Raw genomic sequence first — 19,488 nt, 5'->3', positions numbered from 1 at the left:
TAAAGAGCCTTTTCCAAGGACTCAAATAAGCGCTGCTCAGAGCGGAACAACCCTCAACCTATTGATCCAAAGATGAGTGTCATACAACAAGACCAAATTATAACTGCAGAATGTTTGTATTTCAATCCTTTCTTATTGTTTTCTTGAACAGGACTGGATGTTTCTAAAGTTCAAGAGCAGCAACTTGAGATCACAAAAATGGTTAACGTTCCACTGACAACATCTTCCAAGCAAGTTGTGAAACGAGAGGTCAAAGAAGGTAACTATTTGTGTTCCTTATTGTTTTTTGTTTTGTTTTTTGTTTGTTTGTTTTTTAACCTCAGTCATGGGAGACACCCTATGTTTGTCGTTGCTTTGCCAATTTAGATTTATCTCCGTCTTTTAAATACGACAATAAACAGGTATAGGTATATTGACCTTTAAAAAAAATTAAAAATAAAAAAAAAACACCATAAATTAAAAAGTAAAAAAAAAAAAATACATAAATTAAAAAGTTAACAAAAAAAAAAAAAAAGGAAAGAATTATATAAATAAAATCAGTAACTCATTAGATAAATGAATAAATAAACATAAGTTCCTTATTGTTTTTTTGCGAACTATCATGAAGCGTAAAAGGTTGATCTGTCTGAAGACCTCTACTCATGTCTTCTCTGAATATGTTTACGTTATTTGTAGTTAGTCTCTCAGTTATGGAAATGAAGATTATCCCATTTCTTGTAGCGTTGAACGGACAATAACATCTGATTGTTATTCTTCAAATACGGCACTAATCTAATCCGCAAAGAACTCATTGATAGGCAGAGTCAGTTACTTAAACACTCATGGACGTACTGTGCAAAATTCCTTGCCAAGTACATATTGTCAAGGTTTGTGTCTGATTATTGCATCAAACTCTTACACTTCAAATCGGGGTGTGTTTTGTGAGTCCAAGATTGTGCTACTACTCTGCACTGACAAACAATATGTGACCGGTATTATGTCAGGGTGGATTAATTGCTGGACATTGAATTTATAGTCACAACTACGAAATTGGAGGCTAATTTCTCTTCGTCACGATGGAGAATAAATATATTTTTTGGCATTTTTCATTATTTTATTTTCAAAATACATCCTTTCAGGCTCCGATTCATCCCGACATAGTACCGTTTTGTTACAATAGGTTACATATGGTTCTGATATCACTTGTTGGCTGAAAAAGTATATTGCATGCATTTTGTCTGTAATTGTTGGGAAAAAAAATAAAATAAAAAATTAAAATAAAATTCCCTTGATTCATCCCCAAGGGGAAATTTGTCTTTAAGGTCTATTCCAAGGGAAGACTGGAATAACCCTGGCGTCAGCCGCAGAGCAGCGCCGCAAAGTGAGCTAGGGCGAGGTGACTTGCTCAAGGCCACACAAAGCAACGGCGGGTGATTGAATTCGGTACCTTTCGGGTAGGAAGCAAAAACAGTACCACTGAGCCACGCTGCCCCTTAAACTGTCACACACCACACACAATCGCTTAAATTCAATCGGTATTAAATAATACGTGTTACAAATTTACAAATTTGATTGTTTTCTGTACAGTGCAAGTCCATAAATGGACAGAAGTATTATCCGTCCATTATGACCATTCAATCTTGACTGTGCTGGATATAAAGAACAGGGATAGGTAAGTGTATTAAATCGTTTTTGCTTTGTCTGGCACTGTCATAACCCCTTTTCAGACAAATCAAACTAGAATTTAGATTCAATGCTTGAGTAACTTTATAAGCTACCTATTATTCAGGTTTTCTTCCTCTTAGCAATATAGGGAATAAGATTAGCGGAAGAGTAGTGTCCCTTGATTGGACGTCACCCATAGTCTCTGCGTCGGCGGAAAAGGTATTAGAGAGAGAACGTCATGTTGGTTGTGCGCATGCGTCTGTCGTCCTCGCGTAACCAACATGACGTTCTCTCTCTAATAACTTTTCCGCCGATGACGTCACAGACTATGGGTGACGTCCAATCAAGGGACGCTACTCTTCCGCTAATCTCATTCCCTATTATGTCATGAAATTAGAGTAGAGTGTTTTGATATGAAATTCTTTGAATGAATGATGCGACATTAAACTGCATTTCACGAATAATTATACAGTTCTCTCTAACACTCTATGCATTGTGCTACTTTTTATATTCGCAGTTTAAACAAAGAAATGTTTACATCTGACATCATGTCAGTGATTCCATTGAAAAACAGTCAGAAGTCGCCCTATTACTTGGTGGAAATTCCACATAGCCCTGGTCCTCAGGTAAGGAAAAGTAGCCATCGTTTTGTAGAAAGTTATACTTATAACACGTCCTTTCTTCTTTGTTCCTATTAAAATACAGGTCGGATAAATAGTGGTATCTGATTGATTGATGTTGTGGTGCGTAAACAAATAATTAATCTTGTTAATTTTACCGTTTTTGTGTTCTTGAATTTCCATATATATATATATATATATATATATATATATATATATATATATATATATATATATATAGAGAGAGAGAGAGAGAGAGAGAGAGAGAGAGAGAGAGAGAGTGAGAGAGAGAGAGAGGCTAGTCACTATAATTCCTGAAAATGGTCAAAATCAAATAATCTAAGTCAATGATTAATGTTCATTGTAATCCTTGTGTGTTTTCATGGACAAAAACAGTAGTTTATTACAGTCGGCAAGTTTTAAATTTCCTTCTGAACAACATTTTGAAATTTCCCTTAATTGTCGGTAAAAAGGCCCTTGCACCATCTATGTTCCAAGATAAAAATGATTGCCTCTACAATCAACTTCAACATCATCTTCATCATCATCATTTTCTTCAGTCGTCTTTGTTGCTCATGAAAAATATAGCAGGAAAGTTCTTCCGGGTATCCTTCATACATTGTTAGTCAGCCAGTTGAGTTCCGCCTGGTCCCAGCCAATACTTTCATTTCTGTTCAAAGTCTGAGGTGGTCATATTTTTTCCCCTCGGATTCGTACAGTCGCCATATACTCTAGACCTTCCCGAAATATGCAAGCGCAAGAGAGGTTTTTGGCCTGGTAACACAACTCTGCAGTCTAAACAGTATGGGCATATCCGAGGAAGATAACAGCGTTCCTTCACCAAATGGATATTCATTCATGAAGACAATACGAGGGGGAATAATTAAGAAATTGAAAATATAATGCTCAATACACTTTGCAATTCCAATGCCTTATTTATTACCCCAGAATAATTTTTTAATGTTTTTATTTTTTATGAAATGTTTTTAAAAGTTTAAAATGTAACACCCTACAAACTGGGGAGTCATCCTCGACAATAATTGGAGGTTTCCACAAGAAGAAGAAGAAGAAGAAGAAGAAGAAGAAGAAGAAGAAGAAGAAGAAGAAGAGTAAACCAAATAGAACCAAAATCTCTACTTCATACAGTACAAGACAAATATTATACGCCCAAGTAGTCTCACAATATCATCCTCGCCCTATTTATTATCTCCCACGTTGATGGAATATTAGAAATAAATGTCGCCCAACATACCTCACATCTCAGTGTTTTATTTCCGTTTTATTCCACAGAGACACACACACGGGAGGACTACAAACCTTTGCTATTCGTGGCAAAGAAAAGACAAGTGAGTGGAACTATTTTATAAATACTCTTACTTTGATTTACTCTGTAATGGAATACATTTGATATTAATCTAAGCGCTTAAACACATTTGGTGGATATTACACGACATAAATGGTAATACACAAAAAAGAAATATAACAGCTTAAGAATTAGACGTCGATCTGGATTTTCAGTAAAGGATTTATGTTTTTATTGGGGTTTTTTTTTTGTTGTTGTTGGTTGAAAAAGGGTTTTGAGCCCGAAAGGTTTGGTATTTTGTTTGTTTGTTTTTGTTTTGTTTTAAAGTTGTTAAATACATATTTGTTTATTACTTTTTACAGTCCATTGCTTATAGCAGCTTAGTATCTCTTTGACTTATATATGAATGCTAAAGTTTATTTTTATTTTTGTTCTCTGTTTGTTTGTATTTTTTGTTCTGTTTGTTTGTTGTTTTTTTTGTTTGTTTGTTTGTTTGTTTTTTTGGGTTTTTTTGTTGTTTTTTGTGGGGTTTTTTTGTTTTGTTTTTTGTTTGTTTGTTTTTTTTTTGTTTTTTTTTTGTGGGGGGTGGGCGGGGGGGGGGGGGTTAAGGTTAGGCCACAATATTCAGTCTGTTACTATAATGAAATAATCCAACTGTCAGATTGGAACATGTTTGTATGACATTATAACTACTATGCACAGATCTCTGAATTATCATTGTCAAACAAATAAATCCTTTATCCCCTGCGGGTTTCAATTATTGAACTGTTTGTTTCCCGTTTCTATTAACTTTTTGGTCTTTTTTTCTCCTGAAACTGTCAAAAAGCCCCAGAACAACCTCTTTGTACTTAATCTAGCTCTGAATGTTAAGGATGAAATAAGTAAAAATCTAGAAGAATCATAAAGAACATGAATGTCATCATAGAACTGTAAGTAATATGAGGCTTCGGATCATAAAATCGTCTCCTTTTGATGATACCATTGATTTTAAACATTATTTGTTCAGAGCCCATAGAGAGGGAGTTATCCCGAGTTCTATAGAGCGAAATGAGCAATATCAATTGCTTGCTACCATTTGTACAGGACACTAGTCTATCATAAAGTTATTTCCACCACATCTAACAGACCCAGCTACCCAATCACTGCTGGATAGACAGAGGGTTAGAAAATAAATATCGATATCACCCGGGATTGAACTCAGTCCCTTTGCGTGTGAGGCGAGTGCTATAACAACTGATAATTGGGACCCCCTTTAACGTGTGATAATTTTTATTTCAAAATCAAGAATTTTTGTTTGTGTTTCATAATTTAATTTTTGTATCTTTCAAGATCATTTCCTTTTCTTTAATTGGAAATTTCCTTATAATGCCTTTCAGGGAAACCACAGAAGGAGAGTGGCGGAAATATTCTTGTCACACTATAGAAACGTTTGAAAACCTGACCAGCTGTGCTTGTCTCATCCCTGGACATTTTACTGTCGTCACTGTGCCAGTTAACGAGACTGTAAGTTGCCCTGATTTATTTTCGTGAGGCTGTGCGTTTAAGTAAATTACTTGAAACAAATGCCCACCAAAAACAATGTGTAACACTAAGCGTTTATAGTCTGACATATTTTAATGAGAACTAATCACCCAACTGGTGGTCTAAAAACAATAACAAAGAGCTGAGTGACGTCATCTTCATTCATTCTGTAGAATAAATAAAATTGACATCACTCGGCTCTTTGTAGTTCTGTCTAGACTGCTTAGAGGTGATAAGTTCTCATAAAATTTTCTCTTAAATACCATAAACGAATAGGCATTATAAAGTTCAGTATTTTGTTGCACAGAACCTTGTGAATTGTTTACTTAAATGCATACCATCAATTAAGACATTTTTAGTCTCAATCTCCGCTCATAATATGTTAAGCTAAGGTGAAGGCGACAAGTTCTTGTATTGATTGATTTTTTTGTTTTTTAAAGTTTTGTTTGTTTGTTTTTTGGTTTGGTTTTGTTTTTGTTTTGTATTTTCGGTAGGAAGGCGAACTTGTATTTTTTTTTTTTGATTGTTTTTATTACTGTTTTATAATCTTTTAGTTCCTCTAAAAGGCTCTTAATAGTCACCTGCTTATGTAAAGAGACATTTATTCAATTTATGTAAATTTATGCAAACATATGCATCTTTTTTACTGTTTCAGGTTCTGCTTTCTAAACCAGGAGACTCATTCATTGTACTCATAGTGGCGTGTGTTTTATCCATGTGTTGTATTGGCTTTGGATTGGCTGTTTATTTTATATCTTGGAGGTTAGTATCAACAAGATATCAATTTACAACATTGTGTATACAAATTCACCTAACATTTGTTTTGAATATCAAGTAGATATGAATTGGTCACCGGATGGACTACTGATATATTTGTGTTTTTGTGCGGCTATGTTGTCTATAGTGGTATGACACTCGCTTTCGGATTGGAAGGTCCTGGGTTCAAGCCTCACTCGGCGCATAGTTGAGTCCTTGGAAAAGACTCTTTACTCACATTCTTTTACGTACTCAGGTGTAAAATGAGTACCTGGCCGTCAACAGCGTTGTCTCTGTAGGAAATAAATTGTAATATCGCCTAACAGGCGTTATGTCTCGTTCTACGTGTTACATGTTGCTGTTGGTCAGGGCCCTTTGTAAAGCGCTTTGAGCACATTTATTGGATATTGCGCTATATAAAAGTAAAAGCTCTAGTTTTTTGTGGGTTTTTTTGTGCTTTATGACGAGCAAAAAGGAAATTATTGGTATGCAAAAACAAAACTAATAGATAAATAATAGATAAAGACTTGGATACATTTTATTTAAATGTCCTTTTATTCCTGGGAGATCGGAGGAGGGCTGTGGTTTTGTGCTTGATTCCTTTTTCCTTGGGTTCTTTTTTTTCTTTTTACGTTATGCTTGTATGTGTGTGTGTATGTGTGTGTGTGTGTGTATGTGTTTGTGTGTATGTATGTGTTTAAGTGTATCTGTTTATGTGCATTACATTTTTTTTAATTGTTATTTTAGTTGTTTTTTAAATTTTAATTTTATGTTAGCTTTAGTTAAACATTTTGTCCTTCACCCTTTTCACATATTTAAAACAAGTTTCCCCGGATTTCTTTTTTTAATGATTTCAGACCTTAAAATAAACTTCTAACTGGCCTCGTTTCATCTCCAGATACCTGCGACATGTCAAACACATCATCCATCTCAACTTCCTCCTGTCTATTTTTGGACTCAACGCCACATGCCTCACGTGTATTCTCAAAGCTGATGATGAGGTAAACGGCAGACATTTTATTTGTGACCAATCCACTCAAAATGGTATTATGTTGGAGTTAACCTGATGTCTAAAATTGAGTTTGAGTCTTAACTTGTAAAATTTGAGTGAAAAATAGATAACTTTATTGGAGTGAGTGAGTGAGTCTTGTTTATTAATTCTCTCCTTACCAGCCATGTTCCGAATTGTCCCCAAAACTTCACACCCAATCTTATACAAAAATATATTTATTTCACTCAAACACAAAAGCTGTTAGTTCTTGCTATAGATAGAACGAAGATGACGTCACTCAAGTCTTTGTTATTGTTTTTGCCATCCACGTTTATGAGTATTTCTCACTAAACTGTATTAACCAGACTATAAAATTTCATGGTTACACATAGTTTTGTGTGTTGATCCATTATACTTCCGGATGGCAATGTTGTGAACTTCTTTGGCAAGCGCATACTATCTATACATATTTTTTCTGCTAAACGAACACTTCAACACAGTGTTAATATACTTGAACTATAGCAAACATTTATGTTCAAATATTATGATGTACAAAAGAAATCAGAATGAGAAAAATATTGGATGATGCATCGTAACGAATGTGACGATTTTCATATGGGTGGTAAGGAGAGGTTTAAACATCAAGACAATTTTCATTTCCCAAACCCGATTACAATGACTTTAAACTCAATTTACTTTGATCTATTTCATTCCAATCTATTTCATTCCAACAAAATACCAAATTTAGTGAGCAATTTCTGTTGAATGTCTTGGAATTTTCGCGTTAGTCATTTGTTTTTTTTTAACCCCTTACTCTTTTTTTGTTGGTTTATATATTATGGGGGTTTTTTTAACTAACCAATCAAAAATTCCATTTCTCCCATTAGATTTTCATACGATATACTCTATTTTGTTTGCAGACGATGTGCATTTGGGGAAAAGTCTTCCTTCAGTTCTTCCTTGTGGCAGCGTTCACGTTTTTGTTTCTGGATGGTGTCCAACTGTTTGCTGGCGTCCATATCACAATGTACTCCCTCATTTCAAAAGGAGGCAGCAAATTTGTGGTTTTCGGATGGGGTACGTTATCTATATATCTTTATAAAAAGTCAACCTCAATTCAGGTATTTTTGTAAGGATAATATATTGATTAGAAATGTAAATGTTGCTGCTTGAAGCTGGAAGAAATAAATAATAACTTGAAATTGAATGTAAGCTTCAATTTAATTACAAAAACAGATCAAATGAACGTTTCAGGTTTCTCCTTTATCAGCAAAACAGGATGAATGAAACACTACAAATGAATGAGATAATGTGGTAGTGACGTAGTTAAGATGAATAAGGGGAAACCCGAAACGTTCATTTGATCTGTTTTTGTAATTAAATTGAAGCTAACATTCAATTTCAAGTTATTATTTATTGATTAGAGTACACAATGTGTGATAAAAATTGGACGTTGAACTTTGTAATAGAAATGGCCAACTTTCTTTTATGATTACAATTGGGCAGACAACATCAAAATCCAAGATAAATGTTCTAGGGTAAGACGTTGCTGACACAGAGCTGTAGGACTTCACTGGAAAGTCACCAGATGAACTAAGAGAATCAGTGAGAGAGAAAAATGTGGAGAGATACAACTCATGAATCCTCTGAAGCCTGGGACAGGCATGGAACTTGCAGAAGAAGACAGCAATCAATGTTATGCCTTTGAAATTACATTTTACTCAATAGTTCCTTTTTTACCAAAAAAAATTATAATTGTTGAATTTAGGTGTCCCTTCATTACACCTAAGAAAAACACATTGGTTTTGTCTCAAATTTTTATAACCTTTAAAATCACTGCTTTAAAATTTCCTCATTACAAAAAAAAAGAAGTTACAATCAAATCTTCCACTCAGTCAGGATGATATAAGCAAACAATGGCATTGCAAAGAGGAAAATATTGCGCTTCTCCCTTTAGCACAAAACCCATTAAACGTGCTTAAAGCGTTTTAAACAGGTCGTAAGCCAACAGCAACATTTAATATAAAGGACGAGACATGATGACTGTTAAGCAATAAACATTTTTTTTTCGGCAGACACAACATTTTTACTGACCAGGTACTCATTTTACACCTGGGTACAGTGAGAGAATGTGAGTAAATAGTCTCTTCGTAGGACTGAACTTTGTGCTGCCCAAAGCACTACTTGAACCAGAGACTTACCGGTCTAAAGGCGAGTGTCATACGACGCACTAGACCACATAGTTGTACAAATATAGCATAAATTAAATATGTTGATGTTTTCTGTACTTTTGTCTTAAAAAGACTGGATTTGACACTTATTTCCCTGTGTCCCACTTTCCAGGTGTTTCACTTCTTTCTGTGGTGTGTGTCGTCTTGATGATGGAGCTCATTGGTTACGACAGGCATTGTGATCATTGGTGAGGATTTCATGTTTTCTGTAATATTATCATGTGTGCCCGCATACACTTTTCGTTTAAAATGTAAAGATAAGCAATAGGTGAGCTGACTTGTCAAATCCTGTGAATTTTTCGTATTTTTACGAATTTTAGAACTCAGCTGCAAATTTACTAAATCATCGCATTTATTTGGAATTTTAAGCTACAGTGATAAATGTGACCCTTCGCCTCAAAACGGTATTAAGTCGGGTTGGTTAAGATGTTGAAAATTGAATTTATAGCCAGAAATAGCAGACTTGTGTTGAGTTTATACGATTTATTGAGGAGAATGGATACCATATTTTAGGGTGCTAATGCCATCAGTTTATATTTTTGACTAGTTTAACATTAAATCCGGCTTTTAAGCATATGGTTCGTTCCGACATAATACCGTTTTGAGATGATGGGTCACAAATATTCTAACCAATAATATCAGTAGTTTAGTAGAGAAAATCTTTTAGTGGATTGTTTGATTTTATTTGTTTTTCTGACTTTGATTTGCTTGGACTTGGATCAAAAACAAAAACGTCTGATTTAAGTTGTGTACTGTTCAACAAATTTTTAACTCTCTCCTTACCAGCTATTTTTAGAATTTTACTCTAAACCTCATACTCGCCCAAGACAAAAAAAATTTTTTTCAAACAGATTAGCAACGAGTATATTCTATATTTTGTTAGGAAAAATGAGCTCTGTAACACAGTGTCGAATTTTTATAGCTATAATTGTAACAAAAGAAATCAGAAAAAGAAAACTGTTGGTTGCATCGTAATGAATGTGACGATTTTCCAATGGGTGGTCAGGAGAGGGTTAAAGACTTCGAGGAGTGGTCTTCTATAGTGAATTTTTTGTGGAACTGCGATTGACTAATAATTTTTTAATGCTCACCACTAATATTTCAAAATTCGACTCACATTGACAAGTTAGGTTTGGTAAGGCTGTGTGAAGTTTTTGTTATTTTTAAAAAGATATAATAACTGTTTGGGCATTATATTGATTGTCTCTCATCATCAGTTAGTATAGAGAATTTCCACATGAAGCCTGTTGAACCCAGAAAATCCTGTACTTAGAAGTTATCATTTTAGAAAATCACAGGACATTTTTTTTCTAATCCTGAATGTTTTTTTGCATAGTCTAGATTTTAGATATTGGCCTGATGGGGTACAATCATGCATAGAAAATGAATCCTCCAATCTCTTACTATTTATCTCTAATCTAATTTCAACACTTGATTTAAATGAGCCAATTAGCTCTAGTGGATTTCTTATAATAAAATTGTTGAGAAACGTCTGTTAAATTTTTGGATACATTTATTTCATAACATATTAACATATTGTTAAATTTTTGGATACATTTATGTCATAACATATTAACATATTGTTAAATTTTTGGATACATTTATTTCATAACATATTAACATATTGTTAAATTTTTGGATACATTTATTTCATAACATATTAACATATTGTTAAATTTTTGGATACATTTATTTCATAACATAATTACATATTGTTAAATTGTTGGATACATTTATTTCATAACATATTAACATATTGTTAAATTCTTGGATACATTTAGATATGTCATAACATATTTACATTTTCTATTTCTGTGTCGTTTCAGGTGTTTCTGGGATCACCATCATCACCATTTCTATAGCATTCTTATTCCAATTATAATTTTGATCATGGTGAGTGCTTTTTTTCTTTTCACGTCCTTTCTCAGATTGTATTATATTATATTACATTATAAATCTTATCAAATCTTTTTATTAATGATATCAGATACATAATTCCACATCACATCATTTTTTACTTATAGAAGGAACGAAGTTGACGGCATTCAGTTCTTTGTTTTTGTTTTTAGACAGCCATTCAAATGATAAGTTCTACCTAAATTATATCAATCAGATTATAAACGTTTAAGGTTACGCATAGTTTTGTGTATTGGTAAGTTATTTCAGGCTGGTGAATGTTGTGAATATTTTACCTTAAGACATAGCATCAATATCATTCACCTATTCAATGATCCGACAGTTTCTTGGTTTATTGTAATGGTGATGGATGTACAGAAGCCAATACATTCATATAATGAATCGTGTATGTAAAGATCAGTGAAATTTGTTGCTCGATAGCTCAGTGGTTAGGTGTCTCGATTTGTCACAAAAGCCAAGCAGCAATGTTAAGTTTTGTCAGTGGCCAGATGGGTGTCAGTGATCGTGGAAAATTCTGATCCCAACATTGTGTCCTTGGGCAACGCACTTAACACGCATTATCCCACTCGACTCATAATGTGAATGAATACCTGGCTATAGTGACAGCGTGTTAGTGTGTTAGTACAAAAAGGATGCCTAACTGTCGACTGGTACTGGAAGAAATGGAAATATGGTTTTAAATGTCTGGCTGGGGTAATAAATGAAACAATTTGAAGCAAATCGATCATGTTAAATCCGCGAAAAAAAAATGTGAAAATGCGATATAGAAATGTTCACGTTTGTTTATTTATTTATTTATTTATTTATTTATTTATTTATTTATTATTGGTTTATTTATTTATTCATTTCATATTTATTTGCTTTTTTGTTTATTTATTTATTTATTTATTATTTATTTATTTATTCATTCATTTATTTATTATTACTATAATTTCATTTATGATTTGATTGAGCTCAATCTTGTCAACTCATTCATACAAAATATATAATATGTAAATTATTAATATAGATTACAAAAAGGGAAATAATTTGGCAACATAATGTCTGATATAATCACTTATTGGTGAGATTTTTTAAAAAACAGTCTCTGTTTAACCTTTATATATTTTGTTTTATTTCCGCAGTGCCACTCTGTAATCTCTCTTCTGTGTATTTTTATCGTCATTAAGTGGAACAGTGATTATCATTACAGGAAAAGGTGGAAGATGATGTGAGTATTGGCACGTGCAAGGAATGGACTTTAGAAACATTATCATCATCATCGTCATCATCATCATCATCCTCCTCATCACTGTCGTCGTCATCATCACCATCATCATCATCATCATCATCATCATCATCATCATCATCATCATCAGTATCATCATTATTATCATCGTCAGGTTCATCATCACCATTATTACTATTGTAATATTAGTCATCAGCATCATCGTCATCACTATCACCATCATCATCATCATCATCATCATCATCATCATCATCATCATCATCATCATCATCATCACCATCATCATCATCATCATCATCATCATCATCATCATCATTATATCTTCCGCATCACTATTATCATCATCACCATTATCATAAGTGATAAAATTAAGATAACTCATCATACCACTATATCCTAATGATAACTATATTTTTATTATTATTTTATTATTCACCATGATAGGTTGGAATATGGCCGCAGTGAGCTTGCCGTTGTACTCCTCATCACACTATTCTGTGTCAGCACACTCCATGTTAAGACTAAAGGCATTACCCCACAAGTCCTTTTCCTCATATTTGACTTGTTACTTGTGAGTTACATTATTTATTGTCTAATCAGTTATAAACTTAGAATTGGGCACAACAGTTATCAAAATTGATCAAAGCTTCAAATAGGCAATGAGATTAGCGGAAGAGTAGCGTCCCTTGATTGGACGTCACCTTACAGAGAGAACGTCAATTTGGTTTTGCGCACAACCAACATGACGTTCTCTCTCTAATAACTTTTCCGCCGGTGACGTCACAGACTATGGGTGACGACCAATCAAGGGACGCTACTCTTCCGCTAATCTCATTCCCTATAGTTTTGGGCGGAGTTAGCGCTCCAAAAATTAAAGTCTTTATAAAGTGAGTGAAGTTGAGGTTATTGCGGCTATGTGGTCTAGTGTTATGACACTCGCTTTCAGATCGGAAGGTCCTGGGTTCGAGCCTCACTCGGCGTATCGTTGAGTCCTTGGAAAAAGCTCTTTACTCACATTTTCTCACTGTACTCAGGTGTAAAATGAGTACCTGGTCGTTAACAGCGTTGTCTCTGTCCAAAAAATATTGTAATATCACCTAATAGGCGTCATGTCTCGACCTGCATTGGTCAGGGACCCCTTGTAAAGTGTTTTGAGCACGTTTAGTGGCTATTGCGCTACATAAAAGAGCTCATTTTAAACAATTATTTTCAGACCGCCAGTTAAGCAATAATTATTTGTCACCAACTGCTCTTTAAAAGATTACAAATGTTTAAGAATACACTTAAATTTATGTGTTGGTAAGACTCCCTGGTGGGCAGATCGGGTGAGTATTACATCTAAATGCATACCATCAATAAACAAATGAATAAATTTGATGACAACGGATGTCAGTCAGAAGTCTCTGCTGCTATGTGGTCTTGTATCATGACACTCCCCTTCAGATCGGAATGCCCAGGGTTCAAGTCTTGCTCTGAGCAGAGCATAGTTGAGTCCTTGAAAAGGGCTTTTTACTCACATTTTCTCACCATACTCAGTTGTAAAATAAGTATCTAGCCTTTAACAGTGTTGCGTCTGTTGAAAAAAAATCTTGCATTACCACCTAACAGGCGTCATGTCTCATCCTGCATGTTAAGTGTTGCTGTTGCCTTACGACCACTTGTAAAGTGCTTTGAGCATGTTTATTGAATATTGCTTTATATAAATGCTCAAAGAGCTATCGCTATACTATTTAAACCATTAATGAATAATTAATCTCTTAAATTCAGAATTGATTTTCTAATTATTATTTTTCCTTCACAGGTTTTATCTTCAGTGTTTATGTTTTCTTTGTTGAAAAAGCCGGTAAGTGATTTGTCAGTGCCTTTTAAATATATATCATCAAATATTGGTTAATTTCATTAAAGGGAATTAAGAAATTACACACTTTGAAAGACAGAAGATAAACTAAATCATAATTTGACGATGTTTAAAACAAAACAAAATGGCTCAAATATGTGAGTTCCATCATTTTAACTTTTACGTATATTATGTAGACTATATTTTCAATAGCCATCAAATTCTTTCTCCAAGCGGGGCATTTTTAAATCAAAGGCAATGTTATTTCATATTAGAGCCCTTTATCTTTTTAATAATTGTTGACCCTTTTTTCTAATAATTATGTTTTTCGTTGATAAGATCAGAGTAGTGTTTTGTATGACACTCCAAATAGATATATAAAACAACTCTTCTTGAATTCAGCTCGCATTTTTAATTCACCATTCTTCTAAGGATTAATTATCAATATCTTTTTTTTTTCTTTTTACAGATGCGAATGTCATTGAAACATTTATGTAGTTGTTCATTGCATCTTTTAAGCAAACAAGAGTTCCCTGCTTTCAGAGGTAAGTATTCATCAAAATAATATATAAAACGTTATTTATTCGTCCCCAAGGGGAAATTTGTCTTGAGAGTCTACTCCAAAGGGAGACTTTAATAACCAAGGCATCAGCCGCAGTGCTGTGCCGCAAAGTGAGCCTGGACAAGGTTATAGGGAATGAGATTAGCGGAAGAGTAGCGTCCCTTGATTGGACGTCAGCTTACAGAGAGAACGTCAATTTGGTTTTGAAGTGTCTCAAGCCGCTTCACCCGAAGCGAGGACGAGAGACGCATGCTCACAACCAACATGACGTTCTTTCTCTAATAACTTTTCCGCCGGTGACGTCACAGACTATGGGTGACGTCCAATTAAGGGACGCTACTTTTTCGCTAATCTCATTCCCTATATGCTCAAAGTCACACAGCTTGGTGGGTATTCAAACTCGGTACCTTTTGGGTACAAAGCAATGACCTTATTAATGATCCACGCTCTCCCACAGTATCAAAGGTCATAGTTGACATTTAGTTACTCATTATGAGATTATTTTTATATTACTGCACTTTACAAACTTTTCATGTTCATTAAATATACCAATATATTTTATGTAATAATGTATTATATTGGTGGCACTCTCTGATTTACCCATCCCAAATTGGCCCTTGGAAACTGTAATGAATGTAAGAGAGACAACCCATATAATACTCATTACTATAATATTATGATTATTTCTATCGATTATGTCCCCTGTATACCATGTCATTTGAACTTGGGTTTTAGAATAAATAGGTATTTAAATTCTGAACGTGCTGTCAAAAATATTGTGTCATTTTTCCTTATTTGTGATATACTGCTATCAAAGCAATATGAGAGCACATCTATGTGAGCATCTGCTTTTTCTATGTACTCGTAGATTGTACCACATATTTCTCAATCTGGCCACAAATCCTCCTCAACATTGCTTGCCTTTTGTGACAAGACAAGACACTGTTCCTAAAAACCACCGAGTCATGCAACTACAATAATATATAATTCCTTTTTGGTGAACTCACTCAATCCTAGAGATTTTTGCTACTTTTCAAAATTTGAAAAAATGTATAGATAGTATGCACTTGGCTTAGAAGTTCACAACATTGTCATCCGGAAGTATAACGGACCAACACACAAAACTATGTGTAACCATGAACTTTTATAGGCTGGTTAATACAATCCAGTGAGAATTACTCATAAACGCGGATGGCAAAAACAATAACAAAGACTCGATTGACGTCAACTTTATTCTATCTATTAAAAATGAGCATGTACATAGATTTTTTTATTCAACTATCATGCACATGCAAAAACTAAAAACATTAACTTTGATACTACGGCTATAATTTGTCTCAGAAAAATGTAACAAATAGGCATGGGGTAAAAGTAACCCGGGTAAACAACGGATATAGTCTGTGTTAGGGTTGAGTGAGTTGAGAAGCAAAGTTTGAAATGTTGTAGATTGATTTTGAAAGAGCAGACATTATAGATTTGTTTAAACTTGAGTCTTAATGTTGTTGTAATGTTTGATGCGATATAAATATTCGGATTAACTTGATAACACTTTGGGGTGATATCAACAACTTTATTCAACTAACGGTTTTACAAAAGAGGAAGTAAACAATTAATTTAACTAATAACAAAGATTCTACTTTCGCTTTTATATTGAAGTGATTCCGTACAATATTAATATCTAGGTAATCTTTACATTTAAGTGGTCCCCTGTATATTTACTACCCAATTACTCACACACATATATCATAACAAATGTTACTTTATTTTCAGATTTCATCCCTCCCGATGAACAGGAAGTACGTTCAAGAGTTGAAGCAGAACAAATCCACAACTACTGCGATCGGGTAGATCAAGAAAGATATACCAGTAAACACAGACGTCAACTGCGGTTTCTTTTAAACAGCAGTAGCTCGAGCAGTTCATCCGGTGCTTGCTGTTCGGGCCCGTCAGAAATCGGAAATTCTAAAGACAGCTGGGCACCGAGAACAAGACCGGCTGCAAACAATGCAGATAGTGGAATCTCGGAGGGGACAGAGAGTGAAAAATCTCTGTCTCAAGTCAGGGGGAAAGGGAGGGAATCATCTCAATTAGCTGAAGGATCAAGCTCGTCTCAGAAACAAAAACAACTTTATAGAAAAGGACAGAACAAATCGGGTAGAAAATCAAAGTCAAAACATAAAGCGTCATCTTCTAGAGAGAGCAACGAAAGTCAAGAATCTCAAGTTATTCCAAAGTCCTCAACACAAACTTCCAACATAATTGACTTTGAAGTTGAAATCCATGAAGAACCAAGGGAGAAGAGGGAATTTGGGTTTTCATCGTACGTTATGGGTTTACGATACAACGAGAACATCAGTGTCAAAGCACCCTTGGAAGTTAATTGTCTGTTACTCGAGGAGGACCAAAAAATCTCAAAATTATGATGGTGAATACAATCCGACCACTTCGTAATAAATGACCAACCACCTAAAAATGGTGTTATGTCGGTTTGAATCTATTGCCCAAAATATAAGACTTAAATTAAGTTCCCATGCTTTATTTAGGGAATTAACTATCATTTCTGAAAGAAACAAAGAAAAAAAAAAAATTCTTTATTTCCGGACATTTGGACTTTATAATCCAATTTTTGCATCTAATTCACCCTAATATAGTACCACTTTGAGACAAATGTCGACTACACGTGTTCCAATCAGACAGACCATCTCTCACAAGTTTATCGAATAAATGTGACCCACTGTCTCAAAATGGTATTATGTCAGGCTGAACTAAGGGCTGAAAATTGAATCTCTAGTCACAAATAATATTATGAGACTTTGGCTTAAATAAGAGGAAGCCAACTAAAGAATAGATTCCCACTTGTACTGTACTCGTTCATACCATCGACATTCAGACAGTGGAACGGTCTTACATCTTCAAAGAAAGAAAACAAACTGTGGTCTGAGGAATCTTAGAAATTGAAGTTACGACAGACTTAAAAGAAAGAAGAATTTATTTTTATTACAATGGAAAATAAATTTAATTTCTGGTATTGCCAAACTAAAAAACCCTATAAGTTCGTATTTCTCATCATAATGTTATTTTTAATTCACTTTTCAACGTCCGATTCAACCGACATAATACTGTTTTGAGACGGAGGGTCACAATGGAGCATAATATGCAATGTTATCCAGAAATTTATTTTATATTGATTTTAATTATTTGAGAATTACTAGAACGTTCAATAACTCTACATGAAAGCATTATGATGTTAATATTGACGTATTATTTATGATTTCAAAGAATGTATGGCATTTTTTGTTTGATAAGTATATTTGTATTGTATTACAATGAAATACCGATGAAAGAGTTTTAAGATATAATCTGTTTTAATTACTTTCACTTACTTGTGTATATACTAACTTACATCCATTTCAAAGACTGTTATTTTTAGGAATTTTTTGTGGTTATGTGATTTATAATTTGTCAATTTTATAAATTTATTACCAAGAACCGGTGTTTGTTAATTTGGCACAGTTATCATTTCATGCCAAAAAGAAGAAATAAAAAGTAAAATAAATCTGCGATAAAACATTGTATTTCAAAATTTTGGAATGGACATTGTTGTAAATATGTTCAAGTTGAGGGACAAATAGAACCTCTTTTACATGTATTTGCATTCCGGTGAATTGAATTCTTCTAATGTTTCTCTTTAACATGTTAGGTGGAGGAGACCCTTGGCAATTCCTTGTGAGCTAGGGATAAAAGTGCTGGGTGTCTCCATTGTACCACACTTTCTACTGTTTCCTTCCATGTGGCTTTTCTGTCCTTTATCTGAAATTACAAATCTTTGTGTTGCGTTGGCCCTGGCTGGGGTTTTTTTTTTTTTTTTTTGGGGGGGGGGGGGGGGGTTTCGGAGAAGATAACAAAGATATTTGGGATTTTCTTTTTCTTGAGAGATAACTTTTTTTACTTGGATATTATCACATGATTTTATGCTGTTGATATTTATTTAAGTAATTACTACTAAGCTGTCAATAGTAAAAATGTTGTTTTAGTTTTGCCTGGCAGTTAACTACTTTGGTATAGGAATTAGATTAGCGGAAGAGTAGCGTCCCTTGATTGGACGTCACCTTACAGAGGAATGTCAGATTGGTTTTGCGCATGCGTCCCTCTCGTCCTCGCTTTCGGTGAAGTGTCTCATGCCGCTTTCACCGGAAGCGAGGACGAGAAACACAAGCGCACAACCAACATGACGTTCTCTCTCTAATAACTTCTCCACCGGTGACGTCCAATCAAGGGACGCTACTCTTCCGCTAATCTCATTCCCTATTGAGCGTTTACAATTCCCCAATTCAGTTTAGTTCTGAGTTTTAACCACAGGGTTGTATTAAAGACCCAAAAAAAAATTAAAAATAAATAATTTTTTTAAAAAATTAATAGAGCATTTATATAGCGCAATATCCACTCAACGTGCTCAAAGCGCTTTACAAGCTTTTTAGCATAAAGAACCAACCTAAAAATGAGTTTTGTTTTGACCTACATGTATCTCAACAAGTAAGCTAGCCCACATTGGTATGGCCTCATTGCTTTATCTTTAAAACTTTTGAAGTAGCAAAAAAAAAGCTTGTCCATTACAAAGATGCTAAGTTAAGCCTCTGAATGTGCTTGGTCATTATACTTGTAAATATGTTTTTGATTAAGCAAAAAAATTTAGTCATTTGATGAAAGTAAAAATAACATAAAATTTGTTATACGCAATACAATCTTAAAGTGATTTTTCTTGTCTTCACCCTAGGCTTGATGACTTAATACCACTTCAGGGAGATGCGGCACAAATATTTCGCAAGGCAAATATTTCATAAATATTTATCCATGAGTTGAGTTCAAACTTTGTATAAA

At 34.1% G+C, this 19,488-nt stretch overlaps 1 protein-coding gene across 3 annotated transcripts in view; it reads left to right on the top strand.

Moving 5' to 3' along the window:
* Positions 1-18,166, top strand: part of LOC144971409 (uncharacterized) — a 195,258-nt gene extending 177,092 nt beyond the window's left edge. For all 3 annotated transcript variants that reach the window (XM_078912264.1, XM_078912274.1, XM_078912280.1), the window contains 15 exons: positions 152-259; positions 1,567-1,651; positions 2,162-2,270; positions 3,555-3,610; positions 4,944-5,070; positions 5,744-5,850; positions 6,743-6,845; positions 7,756-7,912; positions 9,179-9,254; positions 10,893-10,959; positions 12,108-12,193; positions 12,656-12,782; positions 14,013-14,054; positions 14,518-14,593; positions 16,381-18,166. In XM_078912264.1, coding sequence (XP_078768390.1) covers positions 152-259; positions 1,567-1,651; positions 2,162-2,270; positions 3,555-3,610; positions 4,944-5,070; positions 5,744-5,850; positions 6,743-6,845; positions 7,756-7,912; positions 9,179-9,254; positions 10,893-10,959; positions 12,108-12,193; positions 12,656-12,782; positions 14,013-14,054; positions 14,518-14,593; positions 16,381-17,033 — 1,979 coding nt within the window. In that variant the 3' untranslated portion in view covers positions 17,034-18,166. The remainder of the gene's footprint in view (positions 1-151; positions 260-1,566; positions 1,652-2,161; positions 2,271-3,554; positions 3,611-4,943; positions 5,071-5,743; positions 5,851-6,742; positions 6,846-7,755; positions 7,913-9,178; positions 9,255-10,892; positions 10,960-12,107; positions 12,194-12,655; positions 12,783-14,012; positions 14,055-14,517; positions 14,594-16,380) is intronic.
* Positions 18,167-19,488: the final 1,322 nt, after the last annotated feature.

This window comes from Berghia stephanieae, chromosome 1, assembly GCF_034508935.2.
Source record: "Berghia stephanieae isolate SIO BIC M18660-M18661 chromosome 1, UCSD_Bste_1.3, whole genome shotgun sequence".
In the NCBI taxonomy this organism is placed as follows: domain Eukaryota; kingdom Metazoa; phylum Mollusca; class Gastropoda; order Nudibranchia; family Aeolidiidae; genus Berghia; species Berghia stephanieae.
This window is presented reverse-complemented; position numbering and strand designations above follow the sequence as displayed.